The 23,201-nt window shown below is 45.2% G+C and overlaps 2 protein-coding genes across 6 annotated transcripts in view; one reads left to right on the top strand and one right to left on the bottom strand.

Annotated features, from left to right (window-relative positions):
* Positions 1-861: 861 nt before the first annotated feature.
* Positions 862-4,276, bottom strand: TCTA (T cell leukemia translocation altered). Its single transcript, XM_081900417.1, has 3 exons — positions 3,941-4,276; positions 1,871-1,925; positions 862-1,734 (listed from the first exon to the last, which is right to left on the bottom strand). The coding sequence occupies exons 1-3, from the start codon at positions 4,203-4,205 to the stop codon at positions 1,692-1,694; spliced, it is 363 nt and encodes a 120-aa protein (XP_081756543.1). The 5' UTR covers positions 4,206-4,276; the 3' UTR covers positions 862-1,691.
* A 1,069-nt stretch (positions 4,277-5,345) lies between these two features.
* UBA7 (ubiquitin like modifier activating enzyme 7) overlaps positions 5,346-23,201 on the top strand; it is a 46,113-nt gene continuing 28,257 nt past the window's right edge. Inside the window, exons 1-12 of one of the 5 annotated variants that reach the window (XM_081900256.1) lie at positions 5,346-5,679; positions 6,855-6,917; positions 8,843-9,011; positions 11,491-11,625; positions 12,906-13,012; positions 14,400-14,490; positions 15,071-15,215; positions 15,590-15,687; positions 16,518-16,668; positions 16,862-17,019; positions 21,689-21,799; positions 22,687-22,767. In XM_081900256.1, the coding sequence (XP_081756382.1) occupies positions 6,862-6,917; positions 8,843-9,011; positions 11,491-11,625; positions 12,906-13,012; positions 14,400-14,490; positions 15,071-15,215; positions 15,590-15,687; positions 16,518-16,668; positions 16,862-17,019; positions 21,689-21,799; positions 22,687-22,767 (1,302 nt within the window). In that variant the 5' untranslated portion in view covers positions 5,346-5,679; positions 6,855-6,861. Of the gene's footprint in view, positions 5,680-6,854; positions 6,918-8,842; positions 9,012-11,490; positions 11,626-12,905; positions 13,013-14,399; positions 14,491-15,070; positions 15,216-15,589; positions 15,688-16,517; positions 16,669-16,861; positions 17,020-21,688; positions 21,800-22,686; positions 22,768-23,201 lie in introns of those variants that run through there. The other 4 variants (XM_081900255.1, XM_081900254.1, XM_081900253.1 and 1 more) reach the window with 4 other exon arrangements.

The raw sequence follows: 23,201 nt of genomic DNA, 5'->3' as shown, positions 1-23,201 counted from the left end.
TAATGTTTAGGTGGAATCTTCTTTCTTGTAGTTTGCATCCATTGCTCCGTGTCCGCTTCTCTGGAGCAGCAGAAAGAAGACCCTTATATTGCAACAAAAGTAAAGAACAAGCTTCTTGGTTTATTCCTTCTATCTCCCATACGTAGGCTCAGCGCATTCATTTTACCAGTTTGGTAACTATTCTCCCTGTAGTGTAGGGGAAGAAAGATATACTTGCTACTTCTCAAAAAAGAGAAATCATGCCCTGATGTGGGCTGCTTCTTCCAAATAATGTTTACACCAATTAATACTTAGCCCAAGGCCTGCTCTTCTTACTATTTTTCTGGAGGGGGCATATTTAAATAGTGTTTCAGCTTGAGCAAACCCCTTTGTTTTCTTACTGCCATCTAGCCTAGAAGATTCAGAACTACATTTGAAGGAACCATTTTTTACTTTGGATGCTATGAACTGCTCCACATAAATAGAGATAAAATACTTTTTGTGCAGCAGCTATTTTGGGGAAATAGTATGTATTTATATGCATCTCAAGGAAATTTTCAAACAGTACAAAAAAACAACAACTTAGGAGGGATGTTCCTTTTGCATTGTTTTAAAACCTTGAGTGAATACATTTTCATCCAACTGAAAAAGCATGTCAAAACAAAAAGATCTTCAGTTGTTTATGGAAAGTACAGATAGCGGGCACCTATCATAATTGAGCAGGAATGCTGTTCAATAGTTTTGCTCTGAGTTACTTCAGAGCAAACTTTAATATTTTGGAACTTTAAAATATTTTGGTTTAAAGTAAATACAAAAAAACCCTAATCTTCTGCATATGTACACAAGTACTCAACAGCTATTGCAATAAGAGTCAAGACTATATTCAATTTTTCCATCACTCTTTTATAACCCATACATTAAACCCATACATTACACACAACCGGGGAATAAGAGGGCAGTGGATGGTAAAATAGAGGGATGCTCAATATCACATCAGCAGCTCCAGCATTACAATAGCTACAGAACACACACAATCACCTGACTCTTCCAGGGATTGAGCACCAAGTAGTATGATTTCGGAGCAGAACTATTTTAGAACTAGTGAGCTCTAAGGTTGGCACAGACTGCAAAATCTGACCAGGGGCAAGGAACCAGCAAGGGTTTGAATCTGTCAGACTAAGCAAGTCTCTGTAGCTTTCCAACACAAGATTGGGGATACTTAGCAAAGAGCAATTTAAGCTCAGCTGGAGAAATAATTTCTTCATCAGCCCTGGCGTCTGCTTCTCTTACGAGTTGAGGCCAGTTCAAGGCAAGGGAAATCCAAGCACCGCTGCAGAAAGAAACAAGTTCCAGACCTGCAATGGGTTTGATATTTACATTGAAGAGAGGCAGGCTCAAGGTCAGTCTGCAAAATAACTTGTGGCAGAAGAAGAAGAAGAAATGCAGACAGCTTAATGAAGGGGGGAAACTGCAGCTTCCCAACCTGAGTAGAGCAATCCTGAGACTCAGTGCTTGGTTAAATGGATGGACAGGAACAGTTTTCACAGCACCAGCGTTGACCAGCAGCTCAGGCCACAGGATGAGAGAAAGGGCGACTATAGCTGCTGTCTCCTCAGCACTGAAAGAGCGAGGCCTCTGGGCAGGCAGGCGGGCGGGCATCAGCGTCCTCTATGCTCCTAGAGCAGAGGAGCTTGGCTCAGTAACCTCTGCCATCACTCCCGATGCGTTTTCATACTCTCATTACTTGAACTCTCCCTGAATGAAAAAAAAAACACAGACCGAAACTTTAAATTATGAGTTAACAGGGATTACACATTCTGTATTCCTTCAGCACCAGATCCCCATGAGCACCGATTCCATCATCTGGAAGGCAATGGATAAATCAACTCACCACATTGAGAAGTGTGAGGATCCATCTGGCGTCCCTCCATTCTGCCCTCCCGGACCTGGGAAGGAGAAGAGAAAATTGTTAGTCAGGCAGACGTCTCACCTGGCAGTCCAAGTATATCAGCTGGTGATCAGTGGCAGCTGCAAATCCCGTTTCCTTTGCAAACACAATTCAAAATCAAAGGAAATGCTGCTGATGTAAGCAATACTGAGTCAGGTGAAGCAATGGGGTGGCCTGCTCTAAGACCCCTTCCTATATTCCTAGACACATGAGAGGATATATACTTTAACCCCGACAATTAACTGATCATTAGTTTGAAAAGGTTTGACCAAAAATATTAAGAAGAAAAGTATGTAATGGATGAAAATAAAAATTAATGCTAGTCAGTTATTCCAAAACTCTTCCCAAATTAACATGATCTCAGTTTTTGACAAGAGAAAGGTTGGATAGAAAAGGTCATTTTTAATATGATTTTTTTTTTTAGTCCAGTTCACACAAAGCCTATTAAATTAAAGCAAATAGATTTAAGGTGAATGTCCCGTTGAAGGCAGTAGAACTAAATTGGCTTAAATCCAGGCACTGGTTAAACCAGTTAGTGGATTGCAGTCATAAGCTTCTGTGACATTTGTCTTCGACACATGACTCTTAACTTGGGTGCGAGGAACAAAACAGATGTTGAAAGAGGTGGAAAACATACTGCACAATATTTGCAACATACTGCAAATATTGCAAACATACGTTGCAAATATGGTGTGGTAAGTTTTCTACCTCTTGCTCAAGACATATGCCTAAAAACGAGGGTGCAATATAGCTACTGTTACTTGTTTGGGAGCCACTTTACACTGCAGGTTCCAAAGACAAATCACAGCAGCATACAAATCGCACACCATTATTTCACGCAAGAAAAATGGTTAAGCAGCTCTTTGTGTCATGATTATGCATCCCAGCAGTTGAGGAGGAGGACAGAAGAAATACTCTTATTCAAACACCCAGCAGTCTCAGTCATGTATTACAAAAGGAAGGAGGATCTTTCTGGAGGTGTATTTAGGGGATCTGCTTGTTGGGCTTTTTGTGGGGCAGGCTTCTTCTTTTGTGCATGGGGGGCAGCTCCCCCCCCCGGCTATGCCCATGGGGTCCCTGATGTCAGCAGAGAGAAACCCAGGTAAACAATTGCATCTGGGTGCCATGCACATAGCAAAGTACCTTTCAAAACCTGCCCTCTATCTACTATCTCACCAGGGTCAGTTTAGAACCTGGATGGTATCCAATTACTGTACAATTCTGGAGTCAGTCAGCAGCAGGATAGGTAGAATTGGTATTCAGTGTGGCACTAGGAACAGTGGCCAGAACGGCTGCAGTTGTGGCCCAACATGACAGGACAAAAAGGGCCATCTAACAGACTTGGACGGCAGTGGCGTAGCGTGGGTTGTCAGCACCCGGGGCAAGGCAAGTAATTTGCACCCCCTAACCCGTGGATTTGCGCCCCCTAACCCTAACCCCCAGATGTTGCACCCAGTGCGGCTGGCCCCCCCTGCACCCCCACGCTACGCCACTGTTAGACGGTGACAGAATTGGCCAGCAACTTGTTTTAGAAAGGACCACTTCGAAGAGAGGATGGGCCCTTAATCCAGAAGGAGCCTCCACCAAGAATAGTTGGCTGTTGCAACAGAGCTTGGCAGCCATCTCCAAAGCCCATCCTTTCTTTCTTTTTCTTTTTTAAGTCTTAAAAGTGGTCTGCCTCCAAGTCCAGTTGCCACGGCTCAGCAAATATGCGCCTGCATCACAACCGGGGCAGCCACTGTTCGTCCATAAGGGTTGCATTTGGTTTGGGGACTCGGACACCGACCCTTAGCAACCTGCAAGGTCGAGGCTTCGAGGGACCCAAGAGAGCCAGGAGAAGAAGCGCGAGGCGTAGCCACGGGGTAGGAAGCGAAAGCGGAGCAGCAACTCAGAGGCAGCTACCCCGGGGTGGGGATTACGCCGAAGCCAGAGGAAGCGCTGGGTGGGTCACGCGAGGTAAACAAAGAAGGCGGCGGCAGCTGCTGCAGCGCCCGCCTCGGAAGGGAGCCCTACCTTGCCGGTAGTAGAGGCCCGTGACCGTGTTGCCGTAGACCCGCCAGGCCACCTGGATGCCGAGCAAGCTCACCAGCAGCCAGAGCAGGAGCAGCTGGAAGAGGGCGGCGCGCAAGTCCTGGGCCTCCCAGTCCGACATGAACTCCTGCCAAAGCCAAGTGAAAGCCCGCAGCGCCTTCGTCGGCACCTCCCACTCCGCCGGCCCAGAAGCAGCAGCAGCCGCCGCCGCAGCAGCCACCGCCTCCTCCGCCGTGGCCGCCGCCATCCCACTCGCAAAGGCGGCGGGAGAGGGAGAGGCTCTGCGCCACAAGCCCCGGGGAAACTGTCAGCGGCGCCGCGCGTGCGCCCCAGGGAAAGATCCAGGCCCCGCCCCGCGAGGCTCTCTTCCCGCCTCCAGTTCTCTCCCCCTCCCACCCCGACTGCACCGCTTTTTCCACAGGGCGCGTTTACCCGGGTGCAAGTCCCCGTTATGTTCAATGAGACTTTCTTCCTGGTGCGGATCTGGTTAGGATCTCACCCTTATAACCCGATCCTGTGCTATTTTGCCCGCGAGTAACTTCATCCCCCCCAGGTTCAGGTGAAATGGGCGCAGGGCTGAGTTGCACAACTTTCCCGATATATTGTTATTTACTTTTGCTTGCTTGCGGCATTTGCAAGGCATCACCTTCCAGGCCCGGCGTGATCTAGCTCGCGAAGGAGAAGAAGGCGGGCCGCGACGTGGGAAGGCAGGTGCTGTAATATCTTAGGAAACTGCTCGAAAGAAAGCGCCACACTACCGTGAAGCAACGCCTCCGCCCTTCCATGAGAACCTTTTGCAACTTTTCCTGAAATGACTTCGCTATTTTTCGTAGCCAGGGGTGACAACCTGAATAAAATATTGTGGGGCGGCCCAAGATAAACCCCGCCCCGCATAATCGATCACTTGACGCAGCGCGCGCACACTATTTGAATTGGAATGCCCATCAATTTTGGTGGGGCGCGGACCCCTCAAATATTTTATTGTAGGGGCCAAAGCCCCCACGGCCCCCAGAAGTTGGCTCCTATGTTCGTCGCTGTTTTTGGAGATCTGCTGCCAGTCAGTGTCGAGAGCCGCACTGAACTATGTGGACCTACATATGCTGGGAGCGCGCCCGGTTCATGAACCAGGAGGTCAGCCTCCTGCCGCCCCAGTAACTGGAAATCAAGCAGATCTGGACAAGCAGTTTAATGAAAGTACAAAGCCGCTACCTGGAGACCCTCCCCGCGGCCTGACTACTTCGGCTGCGTCTGGTTTTGACTCTCTTTTCTCCCCGCCAGCCCCTTGATTCAAGGGCTGCAGAAATCTACTCATACTGCTTCGGTTTCAGAGTAGGACTAGGAAGGAAATAGAACAATAATGAACGTGGGCAATGACCATTCTAAATACAATACTGCCTTCAATTTCTGCTCCGAGTTGCTGCAAAGAAACTGAGCCACCGCTGCGCCATCCCCTGGCTGCCGGGAAAAGACCTTGTTTGTCACTTTCACTTTCGTTTGTCTCCGTTAGGGAGGGAGAAGCCAGGCTTTGATGAGTTGAAGAGGATCCTCAGTGGGGTTGTTGTAACCCTTGAGGCGCTTGTGTCTTTGCGTTAGAGACCCAAGTTCAGGTGAGGCTTTGATTTCCCCTTGGAAAAGAACATTAATTTTCTTTCGGGGCGGTGCTGCAAGTGAACAATATCGCATTTTATCCTTACAAGCAATAACACAACGTGGAATAAAAGGTAAGCTGTTGAGATTCCTGCATCACGGGGGGCTGGACTAGATAACTCTTAGGATTCTTTCCAACTCTACAGTTCTGTGAATCAATGAAAAGAAAACAATGACACATGTCAGTGTGGAAAGCCAGTACTGAGATGTCTATGTCATGCAGGTAAGTATAATTGCATTTCTGTATTTAATCAGGAAGATCATATTTCTCTCCATGGTATGGGAAAGGAGTAGGTTGTTATCTGAAACATAAGAAATGATGTAGCATAGAAATGTTCCACAGGTTCTTCACTTTTCATAAGGCAAAGTTTATGAGTGATTACAGTATTCTTGGTGATTACAGTATTCCATGTTTTCATTCCATGGTTGAAGGCATAAACCATGAAGATTCTCCCACTTTTGAGCTATAGACCATCTAGTGGCTACCATGGGCGTAGCCAGAATTTTGGCTATGCCTATGGCTGCTACTAAGAACCAAGTTACAGTAATGAGCATTTATTTTAAGGTGAAAAAGAAATATGAATTCTGTGGCATTCTGCTGCAGTGCCTCTTGTGGGCACTGGGGGATTGCAGATCTGGAAGAACCCAGAAAAAGCAGCTTTTCTCATGCTTTGCATTGCTTGGTGCTGCACTTACACACCCTTCTCTGTTTGGTTTCTCTGGGCTAACTTCGTGTTACCTGGTCAGGTTTGGGCTAAGCTAAGATGTGGCAGTGGCAGATTTCACACATCAATTTTATGGCTATGTTCAGGCTGCTATGGTTATTTATTTTATTTATTAAATTTATATACCTCCCTTCATCCGAGGATGTCAAGGCGGTTCACAGCATAAAAGATCAGTCCCTTTTACCTTGATATTATTCATTCTGAGTAGACATGCATAACATTGCACTGTCCAATGCACACACATACTGTACACCTGCTCACACACATGAGGGCAATGTTTTATCTCCACTGTATGCCTCTGAGTGCCATTTGTTGGGAATTGCAGGTGGGAGAGTGTTGTTGTGTTTGGGTCCTGCTTGCAGGCTACCCACGGAAATCTGTTTGGCTACTGTGAGAACAGGATGCTAGAACAGATGGGTCAATGGCTTGTCTTGCAATTCCCAACAACTGATATTCAGAGGCATGATGCTTCTGGCTGTAGAAGCAGAAAGGAATTTACTCAGCTTTTTCTTTCTGATGGGCAGGAGCAGAATGAGTGCCTCAAAGAGCCTTCCTGAGATCGACGAGGACCTGTACTCTCGCCAATTGTAAGTCTTGCGACACATTACATAAAAGCATTCTAGCAGAGCTGAAAAGGGATATCGACCAGGATCACCTCCACACCTCTTCTGTTTTTTTGAGAAGGGATTCCACAGCATACTGGGAACTTAGGTTTGTCCAATTAAAGTGGATTAAAACACCCAAGCCCAAGAAATCTACTGTAACAGCAATCAGACTTTTTGCAGTTAGGAACGTGATGGGGAAATACACTAAAAAGTGTGGAATAATGATTGACTGATGGGAGGGAGCAAAATACACCACAGTCACTACCACAACCAAATCAAGATGAATGCTCATTCACATATAACCTCCCCAGAAAAAAATCAGAACTAATTATAAGCAAAGAGCAGGCATTGTATAACCTGCATGCCATCCTTGTGCATGGAGATCGGGTTTCATTCTCAATAAACAGATTGCCGAGAGGAGGCCTGGGTGGCTGAAAATGATCACAGTGCTATGATGTTACAGAGTGAGCAGTGATATGAATGTATTTTGTTGGGGCAATATGGCAGACTAAGCTGAACTAAGGTATGTGTGATGGGGGCCACATATCCTACTTGGCAGAGAACAGACCTCTAGTTGATTGTGTTGCTGTTTGAAGAGCCGTCCAGGCTAATGGTAAAGACCTGAAGTTACCTATCATCAGTTAGTACCTGGCTAGCAGACCAAGCAAGCACACAAGTCACCATGGTCTAGTTAAATTAACTTGTTTATAGCTAAATTACAACGATTATCTCTAATTCTGCTGCTAGTGCCCCAGGTTTTTTTTAATTAAACTAGATGACAACAAACAAAAGTCTGAAATAAAATCAATTAAACATCAGCATGAAAGTGTGCAAGTTAGAACAATCCCTTCCAGTAGTGGATACAGTCAATGTCATCCCAGTCCATCACCAGACTAACATGGAAGATTCTCAGTCTTCAAGATCAGGGTCCCCTGGGTCCAGGCATGAAGTCCCAGAGCAATAGTTTCACAAGAACAGTCAGCCCATGAGCCAAACACATATTTGCATTTCTAAGGGAGGATAGCTTTGTTTCAGACTGTGAAAGGATTCAATCAAGCAGTGTCAAATGGCAAAAATAGATATATTGTATGCTTCCTTACTTCTTAATACCCACTGGTGGCGATGTGTTAGTCATTCAGCCACTGCTGTATTCCATACATTCTAATACCATAAGTCCAGGTCCAAACCCTCCACTGTCTTCCAGCTTTTTACAATGGCTAACTACACTGCAATACCTGGGAACAGTAGCAAATCTTTGGATGCATGTGTAAATTGTAATTTTCAAACATGTTCAAAAGGAACAATGAGAAATCCACCTGCTCATTCAAAATGGTTGACATTTTCTGCATTGCTGCAGACCAAAAATGTACCACTGTTGGACATTCCCACCACATATGCATGTATGTGCCCTTACTCCTGTAATGCCTCCAGCAGTTCTTGGATGTTCCCACAATCATATGGGAAGGCTGTACTGGGGCTCTGAACCATAGGTGTGTTTATGGTTTTAAGAGTGTTTTCCAGAACATGCCCCCTTCTAGTATTCCACTGTTTATTGGTGATCAGGGCAGCTGGAAGATGCCCTTTAAAGAATCTGGGGCTGGAGCAGCAAGATTCTGCTGCTACTCCCACTGTGCACCCCCCCAATTATTTCTAAAATTGAATCTGCACATATAAATTGGCATGTGTACATTTTATGCAAATCTGTGTCCTCTTGTTTGGTGACCCATTTCCTCTCTGGGGGGCAATGTGTTAGTGACTACCATAGCTGAGATGGGGGCAGGTACAAGTGGCTGGCAAGGAGAAAGTAGAGGTGGAGTTTAAGGGAAGCTGGTGAGAGAATGCTACTGTCCAGGGCTTCATAACTCACCATATTTCAAACACAGAGCTGTGCTTCCCCCCCCCCCCAGCTATGTTCTGGGCTATGAGGCCATGCAGAAGATGGTGGGAGCAGCTGTGCTGGTCTCTGGAATGAAGGGCCTGGGGGTGGAGATTGCCAAGAACGTCATCCTTGCAGGAGTGAAATCTGTCACTGTCCATGACCAGAGTGAGACTCAGTGGAGTGACCTTTCTTCACAGGTATGCAGCCCAGGGTGAAATCCTATATCTGCTCAATGGTGTTCTGAGTTTACATGTGTAGGATTGAACATGTTAGAGGCTTTGCCTAGCAAACAAGGAAATGTGGCACAAAGTCCTCTTCCCTCGTTGGCACTGTTATCATACCCTATGGCTTTTTTCTATCATTGTTGCATTCCTCTGGGCCACCCCTCCCACTTCCTTAATATATATTTGCAGCAGTGCCTCTCTGAGGCAACATCCTATACATGCCAAGTCAGAAGCAAGCTCCCCATCTTCCTGCGTAAGTGTATAGGATTGCAACACTAATTTCCAAATTAGGACCTAGTAGAAGGAGCCCAAGTTTCTATACCAAGGTTATATATATATATAGATAGATGATAGATAGATAGATGATAGATAGATAGATAGATAGATAGATAGATGATAGATAGATAGATAGATATAGATATAGTGTCAAGGTATGAAAATATAGATTGCATACATTTTCCATTATTTGATAAGTTTTTGTGTATGACGTGTTTGCTAACAAGTCTTTCCAGAGCTCACACTGGGTATCTGTGGTGACCTTGTTGTTGACACTAGTGATTTTGTGCCAAGCTATTTGCATGTATTTGTCAATCCTATATTGTTTTCATATAATTTTATTCTGAAACCCAGAACCCTGTGAGAACTCTAGGCAGAGCATACTATTAGTCCAAATAAATTAATCAATATCCTGTCGTGACAAAGGCTAAAATCTATAACTTATAGAGCAGATTTTGCTTCATTTGCCCTTTATGTCCCAACACTCTAAATTAAATCATAAGTCACCTGAACTCTTGACTGATCCCAGTCTATAGCCCACTGTAATAATAACTACAATTAGATGCCCCCCACAAAAAAAAATATATTGGTAGTTTCTTGGCTTCCAGCATAATCTAGTCATGAGATTTAAACAAGGTTGCATAATTTGGGAAGTCTGGTGAGTCAGTTGCTGCTATTATTAAAAGTAGTCAGAACTGGAAATGCTGCTACATTAGGCTATGAATTTCACAACAGCTTGTTTTGAAATTAATTTTAAAACTCCACCTTCTGGTACCCTGGTTCTCACAAGCAACAAAACAAGCTGCCTTACACTGATTCAGACCATTGGCCCATCTAGCTTATTATTGGCCGCACTGACTGGCAGCTGCTCTTCAGGGTTTCTGTACTGAAGTCTTTCCCAGTTCTACCTGGAGACACCAGGGTTTGAACCTGGGACCTTCTGCATGCAAGGCAGATGCCCTACCAATGAGCTACAGCCCTTCCCCAATGTTCTTCAGTATATTTGGCTTCAAAGACTGGAGCAGTATGTTTGCAATGTTGGTTTAACAACATACCTATATCCTAAGCTAAAAGTATTGAAATATTGAGCCTGAACATACTGGAATTAATGATCTGAATAAATAGGCACATTTTTGCATAATTCATTGAAGATATGGGAAAAGCTAGCGGCATTGCAAGGTGCTGAAGTCCTGCCCCTTGGCCACTGGAATCCCTGACAAGTTTCTCTTGGGACTCCTGAGATTTCACTAAGCATTGCTCTCACAGTTTTAAGCCTATGCTTGCAACAACAATTAGGACAAGATGCTTGGTTTTTTAAATAACAAAATCGTCACTAAAAGCTAATATTCTCACAATGCTCTTTTCTGCACCCTGTTTTCTGGTGCAATCACATAATGAATTGCAACCCGCCCTATGCTGATGAAGAAATAGGCACACTCCCTTTTTAAAGCATATATCTGATGATGGATGGAGTCTGTGAATGGAGCTGGAAGCCAAATTCTGAGTCTGCTCTAAGCCAATGTAGTACTGTGGGCCTAACTGTGTGTGACATTGATAATGCGATTTGTGGTGGCGTTTTTTAACAACAACAACAACAACACACAATGTGTGGGGAGGGGCATTTTTTTCATAGATCACAGAATATGGAGAGGGGAGGTTTAAGCCTTCTCTCCAGTCATAATCTCTCTGAAACTGCCCTCCCTGCTTGTGTCAATTACCATTAGGGAGGAAAGCTCCCATTGATACTAAAGAGTGACTCCCCCCCCCACGTGTACTTAAACCTGCCTTCCCTGCATGCTGCCATTTTCGAAACAATCTCCCACCTGTGCTCAGAATTGAATATTTTTTAAACATGCAACATGATTGCTAATGGCATTGCTAATATCCTGTGTAGCTGGGTCCTGAATTTGGTGGTAGAGCAGTGAGTAAAAGAATAAAATCCAGTGCTTTTTTCCCTAAAAGAATATATTTAGGGGTACTCTCATTTTGACTCAAGAAAATAACCGTTTTATTGTTCAAATCGGGGGAAAATAAATACAGTAAATGGACAAAAGTACAAAGATTCACAAAATCCCTCCAGAAAAAAAGCACTGGTGAAATCCATTGCCATCCACTCAGCTCCACAATGCAACCCTCCCCCACCATCCTCACTCTTAGCATTGCTGTGTCTCTGCAGTTCTATCTGTCAGAGAACGATGTGGGGCAAAACCGAGCTCTGGTTTCCCAGTGCCGCCTTGCAGAACTGAACGCACATGTCCCTGTGCATGCCTATACCAATGAGCTGTCTGAGAGCTTCTTGTCTACTTTCCAGGTAAGGACAGAGCTGTGTGTCTCATGTCATGGGAGTCACTCTAGGGATGATAAAAAAATCAAACTCTGGTCACATTCACACTATCCATTTAAAGTGCATTTTCCCCACCTCTAAAGCACATGACTTCCCCCAAAGACTCCTGGGAACTGTAGTTGGTGAAGGGTGCTTGAGGGGAAACCACAGTTCCCAGGACTCTTTGGGGGGGGAGCCATGGGGTGCTGTGAATGTGACCACTGTTTCCAGTGCTTCAGGAGGCTCTGACCTACATTAGTGGGAGAGCTTTTGCTCTTAACCCAATGAAAGCAACAAGCCTGTTGCTCATGCCCAGCTGTTTCTCATAGTGGTAATTTATGGCCTAGTGATCATCAAGTGCCACTAACTGTTTTGTTCTGAGGCTGCACCTGAAGCTCAAAGCAGGGATCAGCTCTCATGTCTGTGGTTGGTTGGGATAACTGCAGTGTGTTGGGTGGTGTACAACTGCCTGTCATTCGATGGTGCAGGTGATGATCCAGCGAGTGAGGGATCAGGAACAAGCAGGGACAGAAGCACCACTGCTTGTTTCACAGCAGGGTTATCTCATGGGGCCAATTATCTACATAAGCAGTGGTGCTCAGAAATAACCAACCAAAATGTCATAAACTGAGCAAGCTTTCAAGACCACCAGAGATCTTCATCAGATTGGTTGTTGAAGCAAAACAGATGGGAGAGATGGGGTGGGGGGGAAAGCTGGCTCAGTATTGATGTTGAGAAATTCTGCTTGGAGACAAGGAAGCCTAGCAACAGGTGGTGATTGGCTAAGTTCTCCCTTATAAGCAGTATGACACAGCAGTTTGTTGTTGGAGTGTTGAGTTTGGAATAGGAGTATGAATCTTGTCTGTGTGTATATATAGTAACTTGTACAAAGCTGTGCTTTATTCTGCTATATATAATAAAACGAAACAAAAATCAAGTTACTAGTCAGCAAGTTCTGTTCCTTTCTGTCATCCTGGAATTCATTGATTTGGCAGCTGGTAGCAAGAGTTATAGTTAAGATCCATTAATAATTGAAGCCATAATATCTGCACTGATGAAAAATCACTTTTATTGTATAGTCTCGGAAGAGGCATGACTATGGAAGTTGTTGCAAAGGGCCCACACTCCAGGATTTACCACTACGTGACCTGCTGTCATTGATGGGGAACAGAGAATCTGCTCAGAAAGTGCACTCTGTTGTGCTGTTTCTTAGCCCCTTACGTTATGCAGATCACTATTCTGATACTATTCTGCACCAAACTTTACAGGTTGTGGTCCTGAGTAACTCACCCTTGGAGGAGCAGCTGCGAATCAGTGACTTCTGCCACACCAAGAACATTTGCTTTGTCCTAGTTGACACCAAGGGCCTGGCTGGGTAGGTGTTGGGGGCTTCTGTCCTTGTCCCAAGACTGGGATGTTAGAGTGGTGCAGTGATTCTGGGTGGACTAAGAGGTGGACTAAGAATTTGTATAAGCTGCCAGCATTCTGGATGGGCGCCTCAGGGTAGGGATGGGGGAGAGATTTGATTCAATTTGCATTTAAGGGTGAACTCAATTGAGTTCATTTTTTTCTGAAACAAGATATAAACCCAAGCACCACCATCCTTCAAAATTGGCATGTCTTTGAATTTTGCCATGAAGTTTTCCAGCCAGCACTGAGTACAAAAATGCATATACCGGTGGTGACCATTTTAGGCACATCCAATTAACGTGTGATCACCTACACATGGGTCCTTTTGGACCCAGAAGAAGGCAGAACGGGGGGGGCAGGGGGGAGCTTATATGTACTCCCCCCAACATGGATAGGGGCCTGGAATTGAACCTGCGCACAAAATGGTCATCAACTGTCCTAGGGTAAATTGTGCATATGTTAGCTTAAATGACAAAAAAGGCATTATATTATAAGAAATTGTTTCGTAAAAAAGTGTGCATTGTTGCACACTGCCCCAATCCCCAAGCGCTGTGTGATTCCAGGGGTTCCCGTGCTTACCCAGGGTTCAATTTTCTTGGAATGAGAGACAGCAGAAACAGTGGTGTCTTTATGAGATATGGTTTATTTACACATACTGTATTAGCCCGACTGTAAGCCACATCCGCAAATAAGCTGCACCTTTAAAATTTAAGGCTTCTTTGTGGGTGCGGCCTGCCTCCTGGTACTACTGCGCTAAACCCAAGCCAGTGTTGACGCTTGGCTCTGAGTGCGCTGCACGCCCACCTCAGTACGGTTAATACATCCTGACTATGATGGAGGGACTCACAGCATTAGCAGCCCAATATAGTCTTGCTTCTCCCATAACTATAGCCTTACATTCCAACAGAAATCAAGCCTGACTCTCACTCCGTTTCTAGTCCAGCTCATTCTCCCCTGGCTTTTGCCTGGCTAGTTCAGCAATGGAATCCTCCACTAGATTTTAACCCTTTGCTGGATCTAGGACCCCAGGCACCATGCAGACTAACCCCCCTCCAAACTCTCAACTGTATATTAGAATTTGCACTAATATTCCAATTAATTTTTGTGGGGGCTTTCAAAAAAATATTTGCAAACGGAAGTGAAAATGTGGAGAACTGAACTTAAAACTGGAAAATGGATAGAAAGTGAAATTGACGCCTTCATCCTTCCGTAATGGAGGATGAAGGTTCTCTGAGCAGGTAGACCCCATGGGTGGATGTGAAGGGGCTTTCTCAGGGTGGAGCAGTGGCTGAGTGTAGGGAGGAAAACGAAGTAGAAGTCTGACTTCTTGAGCTTTGGTCTTTTGGCTCCAGGCAACTTTTCTGTGATTTTGGAGAAGACTTCATAGTGCACAATCCTTCAGAGGCTGAACCTGTCTCTGCTGCCATTCATCACATCACCCAGGTAATGTCTCTTCACCCAGATAACATCTGTCTCCTGCACTTTATTGTCCTGCTTGTGTCACCCTTTCTGAGCTCACGTCCTTCACACCCTGGATTGAACATGCCTCCTCCCAAAGGAGCCCCCAAGATGTCTTTCCGAGCTTGGATAATAATAATAACAATTATTATTTATACCCCACCCATCTGGCTGGGTTTCCCCAGCCACTCTGGGCGGCTCTCAACAGAATATTAAAAAAACTATAAAACATCAAACATTAAAAACTTCCCTAAACAGATGGAGTAACCATCTAATCAGATGCAGGCAATCCTCTGATCTCTCAACCAGAGTCTCCTGTTTTCATTGCTGTGTTGTTTTATTGTGATTGTTTTATTGCATATTTTAATTATGGACAATTATATTTTAATGTGTTAATGGGATTGATTTATTGCATATTTTAATTATGAGGATTTAAATTTTAATGTAACTGTTTTTTTCTACTTTGTAAACTGCCTAGCAGCTTGCTTTAGTATTAAGTGATGTATTTAACCGTAGTAGTAGCAATAATAATAATAATAATAATAATAATATACTCTTCCCCCAGAGTAACCCTGGCATAGTGACTGTGGCGTGTGACAATGAGGAGAGACAAGGCCACCACTTTGAGGATGGTGACTGGGTGAAATTCTCCGGGGTTGAGGGGATGACAGAACTCAACACCTCCAAGCCCTGCCTCATCCGTCTGAAAGGTAATAGGCCCTCTCTTTCTTCTTTCTCCTCATGTCTCTGGGTACAGTGCCTGCCTGCACACAGAAAGTGTCCAGAGGAGAATAGGGGGACAGATGTGGATCAGGAAGATGGACAGGCAAAGATTATGAGAGTGGAGTTTGACAGAAGGCTGGGGTGGCACTGTGTTGTGGGGAAAGAAGCATAATGTCTCTCCTATTAGGAACCTTGTGGGACTTCACTAGTGTGTATTAAAGCACCTGATAGGACAAGAAAGCTCCAGAAGAAATGCAGGTGTCTACCTTGCAGAGAATGGGTTTATATCGTTTTATTTGATTTCAGTCCCATTGAACGACTAAGAGAACAGACCTAATGTTTGTGATCTGTGTCTGTTTAGGAACCTGCAGCTTGGAAGTTGGAGATACGTCTTCTTTTTCTCCATACAAATGTGGTGGGGTCATCACCCAAGTCAAGATACCTCAAAAACACTCCTATGTATGTTCTCGTCTCTGGTGGTGGTGAAAAAATGTGGTTATTCTTTTCCAGCTAGTTCATAGGGGGCCAAGATGGGCAGAGCCTTTGGTGACCTTATTGGCAGGGCTGAGCATTTTAGCCAGAGGACTCAAACAGGACTTCTTCAACAGGGAAGAGACCTCAAAACTGCTGTTCTAGAGCCTGGGTGCAGAACGCCAGTCCAAGCAGCTAGGGAGAGGATGGAGCTCTGTGCTCTGCATGTCAAAGATCCCAGGTCCAGTCCACAACAGCTGCAGATATAGCTGGGAAAGGCTCCTGTTTGAAACCCTGGAGAGCCACTGCCAGTCAGTACAGACAGTATTGAGCTAGATGGGCCAGTGGTCTGACATGGTTGGTATAGCTCCTATGTTCAGCTATGGTGAGGAGAGGCGTTTCTTGAAGTGTGTCGCCTTAAAGCAGGAGTGGGGAAATGCAACCCAAGGGTCACATTACCTCCTGGGCAACTTTCTGAGGCCCCCATGTCAGTGGTGGGTGGGTTGAGACTCAAAAAGTGGGTATGGAAATGGATTGTGTGGCTTTTTCTTTGCACAGTAGGGTACACCCAGGCCACACAAAGGTCTCCACACTCAAGGAGGATGCAGAGCAGGGCACATGAAGAGCATAGCCTGAGGAGAGGATGGGGAGGTGACTTGGAGAAGAGGCCTAGCCTGAGAGAGTCCTGAGGGAAGGACAGTGATGTCTAAGGAGCTATATTCAGCTCCTGGGCCTGAGTTTCTCCACCTGCTACCTTAAAGAGAAGGATATGCATTAGGTAGTTCTACTCCTGTCCACTAATCTCTCTGTATTCCCAGGAATCCCTGCGTACCTCCAGGGCTAATCCTAAAATCAGGATCCCGGATAAGGGGAAACTACCTCGCTGTCGCTCCCTCCATGCGGCCTTCTGGGCACTGCATGTCTTCCAGAGGGAGATGAAGCGGCTGCCTAGGCCCAGGAATCAGGCAAGTCTCCCCAGTTGCCTTCGTTCTTTTTAGCAATCCCAACCGGCCTTCTAGGCTTCTTCACGTTTCCAACCCTGAGCAGGATATTGTCTCCTTCTGCAGAGAACATCGTTACTTTTCCTGCAAGTAGCTCATTGTAAGCTTCCTCAGATAGACTCTTTTCCCAGCCTCACCCATCTTTACTCCTCAACAGGCAGATGCAGACAAGATGGTGAAACTGGCACAGACCGTCTCTGTGAGCAAGGAGGAGGAACTGCAAGAGGACTTGGTGCGGACATTTTCCTACGGATGTTCTGGTGACCTGAGCCCTATCAATGCCTTCATTGGAGGCCTGGCTGCCCAAGAGGTGCTGAAGGTGAGGGGCAGACTCCTGTGAGGAAGGAAGGCAGCTTTTTGAGCTGTTTGGAAGACACTTTCCATGAGGCATCTGCGTCTCAAGTGTGGAACAAGGGTTTGAATCCCTACTCAGCCAGTGACCTTTGGACAGCCACTGCCTCTCAGTGTAATCTGTCTCACAAGTTGTGACATAGTTGTGGGGATAAAATGGGGGAAAGTGTGTAAATGTTAATAATAATAATAATAATAATAATAATAATAATAATAATAATAATGGTAGCTAAGAGAATGAGGGAGGCCCCAGTCTGAGGCTGTGTTCACACTTCCATATAGTATACACTCACTGGTGTTTCCGGTGCCTGGTTTTTAATCTGCTTCCACACCAACTTCACACTTGCTGGCGCTCTTTAGTCATTCCTAATCCATCTCTAGCCAGGGTGTGAACACCTTTGCATAGGGTAAAGACATCCCTGCCCGTCCACGCCCCCTGGTGTGTACAAACAGAAATGAATTTTCACACAATGAAGCTGTGATGGCGTGAGCAGCCAAGGGCGGGGGGGGGGGGGGTAGGTATGAAATGCTCCTGAGGGGAAAAACCAAGAACTTCATTGCCGTCTAAGGCATTTTTGTGAACACACTTTTGAGTCTCACCTATGCAATGAACTCATTTGGTGGCCTTAGGCAAATCACTACCACCCAGCCTGTTTTCCAATATGCGCAAACTTCTGCAGTAATAATACTGATTTACCTCACAGGGTTGTTGTAAGAATTTCATTAGATAACACATGTGAAATTCTTTGAATGCATCACAGCACAAATGTTAATGATTATTATTTTTCAGTTATTTATTTAACATATGCACGCACACACACACACACCACTTCATAAAAGAATCCTTTTCAGAAGTTTACATAAAGTGTTCATAAGGAAATACCAATAAAAGGAAGATTTAAAAAAATAATTGTGTGTGTGTGTGTGTGTGTGTGTGTGTGTGTGTGTGTGTAAAGGTAAAGGGACCCCTGACCACTAGGTGCAGTCGTGGCCGACTCTGAGGTTGCAGCGCTCATCTCGCTTTAGTGGTCGAGGGAGCCAGCATTTGTCCACAGACAGCTATATATAGAGAGAGGGGGGGGGCTATTACGTTTAAGTAAGAAGCAAGGAGCATCCTGAAGCTACCCGAAGCTACCCAAAGGACAGGCTTCCCATCAGGTATGAGTGAAGCACCTGAACATTTCCTGATTGAGCCCAGAAGTGGCAGGTGCTTGAGTTTCATGCTCAGAAAGGCACTTGCCCTGTCCCCTGTGACCCATTTGCTTCTGTGTCACTGCTGAGTTCAGGTTGCTGCCTGCCCTCTTTTGTAAACCAATCTAGCTGGTTTTCTTCTGGATTTGCCAGTTTAGGATTATCAACTCACAGGCCCAGCTAGGCAGTTTTAAATGAGTGGAGGTATGAGGCAGCTGACATGCAATTTTGCAACAGCTACTACTTTGGATCATCTTATACAAAGGAAAGAAAACTGTTTCGTTTCAGTGTTAACTTGGGAATCGTCAGACGGGGCACACCTGTCCCTTTATAGGTTATTAGAAGTGCCAGGTGGCGACTGTCCAAATGCCTTATGCTCAGGGCTGATTCCATGTTTCAGGGGATTCTCTGCAAAGTGTCTCCTGGTGGGCCCACTCCTCTCTCAGAGGGCCCTGGGGGGCTCATTGGATTGCAGTGACAGTTCTCTAAGCCAGCACTGGGCACCTGTGCCTGGTCTACTTTTTGCTTCCCCACAATGCTCCAGAGCAATGCCAGGTCAGAGGAAATTATGGGGAATTAGGGGAAAAGGAAAGGTTGGCGAGATTCAATCTGCATGGGAACCTACCTACACCATTACCTACTTGTCTTTCATCTCTCATGCATAGGTAGTTTTTGCTCTAACTTCAGTTTAGGGGGTAAATCAGAGAAAGGATATGCAGTGGATTATAATTCAGAGACCTTATTTTTGTTCACTTGTGAATGTAGTGTTTTGCTGCTGCTGCTGCTGCTGCTGCTGCTGCTGCTGCTGCTGCTGCTGCTGCTGTTGCTGTTGTTGTGTGTGTGTTTTACAGTGTCCACCAAATGCCATCTTAAGCTTTGAGGATTTTTGAAGGTTAGGTTTCTATCAGCTAGTTCCCTTATCTCTGTTCAGTCAGCTGTCGGTGACTGACCTGGAAAGAGATCTTGGGGTTTTGGTGAAATTGATGTAGATGTCGACCTAGTGAGCGGCAACTGCTGTGAAGAAAGTGAATTCCATCTTGGGAACAGTTAGGAAAGAGAATTTGAAAATAAAACTGCCCATATCCTGATGTCATCACTTGGAATGCCATGTATAGTTTCTGGCCACCTCATCTCTAAAATTATATTGGAGAGCTGGCAGAGGTGTAGCAAAAAAGGCAATCAAAATGTTCATTGAGCTATGAAGAATGGCTATGATGCTTGGGGCTTTTTAGTTTAGGAATAAGTAGGGGCATGATAGAAGTATACAGTGGTACCTCGGGTTACATACGCTTCAGGTTACATACGCTTCAGGTTACAGGCTCCACTAACCCAGAAATATTACCTCAGGTTAAGAACTTTGCTTCAGGATGAGAACAGAAATCGTGCTCCGGCGGCACGGCAGCAGCAAGAGGCCCCATTAGCTAAAGTGGTGCTTCAGGTTAAGAACAGTTTCAGGTTAAGAACGGACCTCCAGAACGAATTAAGTACTTAACCTGAGGTACCACTGTATAAGATTATGTTTGGTGTGAGGAAAGCGGATAGAAACCTCGAGATTTAGGCTGCAATCCTTACACAATCACCAGGGAGTCAGTCCCATTGACCATGATGGGACTTACTCCTGAGTAGATGTGCACGGTCATTAGAGTAGATGGGTTGTACGGTCAGTGCTTTTTGGCAGCCACAACTTCAATAACTACTTCATTACTGGCTCATTTCCATATCTGTGGCACCGAGCTTCCTCATCTTGGCACCTTCTCCCCATCCCTTCTGCTTTCTCAGGAGCAGATCCAATTAAATGTGATTAAAGGGCACGTTGACAGCTGGGAAATCCCTGGGTCGAATATTACACCTGCTTTCTCAGCTCACTGGTGGCTTTAGGCAAACCACCAGATTGCAAGCTCCATCTGCAGCTGTGAGGAGATGGTAGTACTTTGGACCAGGGATTTGGGACCTGTAAAAGTCCGGATGTTGCTAAACCCCAGCTCCCATCATTCCTGACCATTGACCATGCTGGCTGGGGACTGGAGCCCAACATCTGGAAGGCCACACAGGCCTTCCATGTGTGCCTTACATGGTTTTTGTAGACATTAGTGAGTGAGGCCGAACTCAGTGTGATGTTTATCATATAGTTTCCCCTTGAGTTTGCCTTTTCTTTCACAAATTACCAGTGCAGAGCACCTAATCAGGATTGGAACACTGGCATGTGGTGGGAGGGAGTGGGTTTTAATAATTTCCCTCTCTTCACACTGTGGTCGCATTCTGGATTGTGCGCCTGCAACTTGCATTGGGAGAGAAATTCTTTCATTTGAGTGCTTTGAACGTTCTTACCACACTTATAGAAAAGCAAAGTTTATTGGTTGCCAAATATCTTGGGGTCTGGGCCAAATTTGTGACTGACTTCTGAAGATCTTGAAGCACAGGTTGGGCAAGATATTAACATGCTGTTTTCCAGAGTGGAATATCTGATTCTCTTGAGGTGTTAAATGACAAGACAAGCTGAAGGGTATATGGGTTGCCAGGAAGGGTGGCCATGTGACCTACTTTGCAGGGAACAGGCCTCTGTCTGAAGGTGTCCTCTGTTTGAAAAACTGTCCAGCCCATGTCTGGTTTCAAGATACAGAGAACTGTAAGAAGGGAGAGCAGGAGAGGCCTTGTTTGCCATCAGCAGTGAGCAGCAGGCTGATCACCTGCTCATATTCTTCCCTACCATGGTGAGATGTAATGCTTGCTGTTCACAGCAACATACTGCCCCTGACACATAGCAGTTGTGGCTAGTAGCCACTGATAGCCTTTCCCTCCATGAATTTATCTAATCCTCCTTTAAAGTCATCTAAACTGGTGGCCACAATCACTTCTAGTGGGAGCGAGTTCCATACTTTCAACTATGTTCTGCGCATGTGTGTTTTGTATTGAATGGATCCAAAATATAATGGGGGTGGGGAGAAGAAATGCCTCGGATATAAATTGGAGCAATACCTGTTTTTAGAATTTCCATTGTAGTTTTCATACATGCTTTTCAGCTGCAGGCAAATTTGTTGTCTTTGCTGCAGAGATAGGTCATTCTGTCAGCTCCCAGCACGACTGGGAGCCCAACAGGGCTGCTGCAAACATGACTAGAGTGGTGTAGAATGACGAGAGTTACCATCTCCTCACCACAGCAGTGCTCTTGTGCCTTAAACCGTGGTGCAAAACATAGAAAACAGAAATGTGCAGCTTTTCCTGACACGTAGATGAGATCATGAGAAGCATTACCTGTTGAATTTTGGCCTGACGTGCAGCTGTTAAAGCACAGGAGCCCCCTCCAGAGGAGGAAAGCAGGAAAATTTGAACAGTATGTTCCATGAGTTTTCTGTGTTCATTAAGAGAGGCTTCTCCCTCTTCTCAAACCCAAACCTGCAGTTATAGGAAGGGCTGAGCAGTTTCCTCCTTTTTTTCTCTGTCTGCAGGCTGCCTCAGGGAAGTTCACTCCTTTGGACCAGTGGCTGTACTTCGATGCTTATGAATGTCTGCCTGAAGAGGAAAATATTGTGCAGCTGACTGAGGAAGACTGTGCTCCGGTATGTGACAAATTCTGCAGTTCGTACTTTTCCGTTAGAGATAGGATGGAATCACAGCTCTTTTTCTGCCTCTTCCAAGGCATTCCAGACTTTTCCACAAAGGAGTTTACTGTGTGTTTAGAGCTGTTTTTGTTCCTATTTAATTTGTGTAGTCCGCATGATGTTCTCTCAAACAGCACCAATCTCAATGCTTTCCCCTACAAATTCAAGTTTTTTTGATTTGGAGATAATCTGATTAAACTGAGGAAAATTGTGTTCCAGACCTCTCCAACCAGGGTTGCAGATTGTTCGCTTTGGTTTTTGTGGATCAGTTCTCTTTGCTGCTCCTCTTTCAAAACCCACTAACTCCTCCATGCTTTCATTTCTTTTCTGGCCATGCTATTTCCAGTGTGCTTCTGAACAGTGGTATCTCCCGCCCTTTTGAGCCCTCAGATTTACAAAAAAGCAGAAGTGTGAACTGAGAATTTACATTTGCCTGACAGGGTGCTTTTGCACATTTCTTGGGCGGGGAAGGTGTGTGTGCAGCTACCTGCCTGTACGCCTTGTTGTTGCTTGATTGGCATAATTGAATCAACAAATTAGAAGGCATCAATAAATAGAAAAGGGAATGACTGGAAAAGGCAGCAGTTTCTCCTCATATCCAAATTCAAATAAATATGTGGGGGTGTGGGGGTACTCTGATCCAATTCAAGTGTGGAAAAAGTAGAATAATAGCTCAGTAATGCTCAAACGTGGACAAACCTTCTGGCAGTGTATCTTCAACACCCACACAGTGCCCAAATTCTAAATCTGTTAGAATGGGTATAGGGCCATCCTACAGGGATTGTGTTGCTCTCCATCTGTCGCCTGCTGGGTCTCTAATGTCTGTCATCTCTCCCTTTTGACAGCGTGGCAGCCGCTATGATGGGCAAATTGCTGTCTTTGGGAATACCTTCCAGGAATGGCTTGGGAAGCAGAAATACTTTGTGGTGAGTTGGGGCAGGCTGGGTGATCCAGGTTCTTCCCACACAAGGCATCATGAATGTATGTAACTCTCCGCCACAAGGTCTTTCAGCCTAACCTACATCCCAGGGATGTTGCAAGGGTTAAATTGGTGAGGAAAGACATGTGCCACCTTGATAAAATTGGAGGAAAGGTGAGGTGTAAACATAATAAAGTTTTGACATATGTAGTTCTTCCTAATGACCCTGACATTTAAGATTGCATTTGGATTATGTATTTTGGACTAGGGTTTAATATTGAAAACGCGTTGTTGAATGTTGCAAATGGGTTGTTGGCAACAGTTTTTTTAAGTGTATCAGAGTTTCTATAGAAAGAGTAAATCTGAATTAAATGGCTGCAGGAGGCGGTAGGGAAATATAGGCTGGCCTTTTGATGTCAACAACATTGTGTGGATACTGCC

The sequence above is a fragment of the Podarcis melisellensis genome, assembly GCF_964234715.1.
Source record: "Podarcis melisellensis genome assembly, chromosome: 2".
In the NCBI taxonomy this organism is placed as follows: Eukaryota; Metazoa; Chordata; class Lepidosauria; order Squamata; family Lacertidae; genus Podarcis; species Podarcis melisellensis.
This window is presented reverse-complemented; position numbering and strand designations above follow the sequence as displayed.

Bases quoted from the DNA above. Each gene is read 5' to 3' on its own strand.
- TCTA (XM_081900417.1), bottom strand. From the start codon at position 4,205: ATGGCGGCGGCCACGGCGGAGGAGGCGGTGGCTGCTGCGGCGGCGGCT. The intron at 1,926-3,940 runs GTAGGGCTCCCT...TCTCCTTCCCAG, and splicing joins GGGCCTCTACTACCGGCAAG to GTCCGGGAGGGCAGAATGGA. The intron at 1,735-1,870 runs GTGAGTTGATTT...TTTTTCATTCAG, and splicing joins TCCTCACACTTCTCAATGTG to GGAGAGTTCAAGTAATGAGA.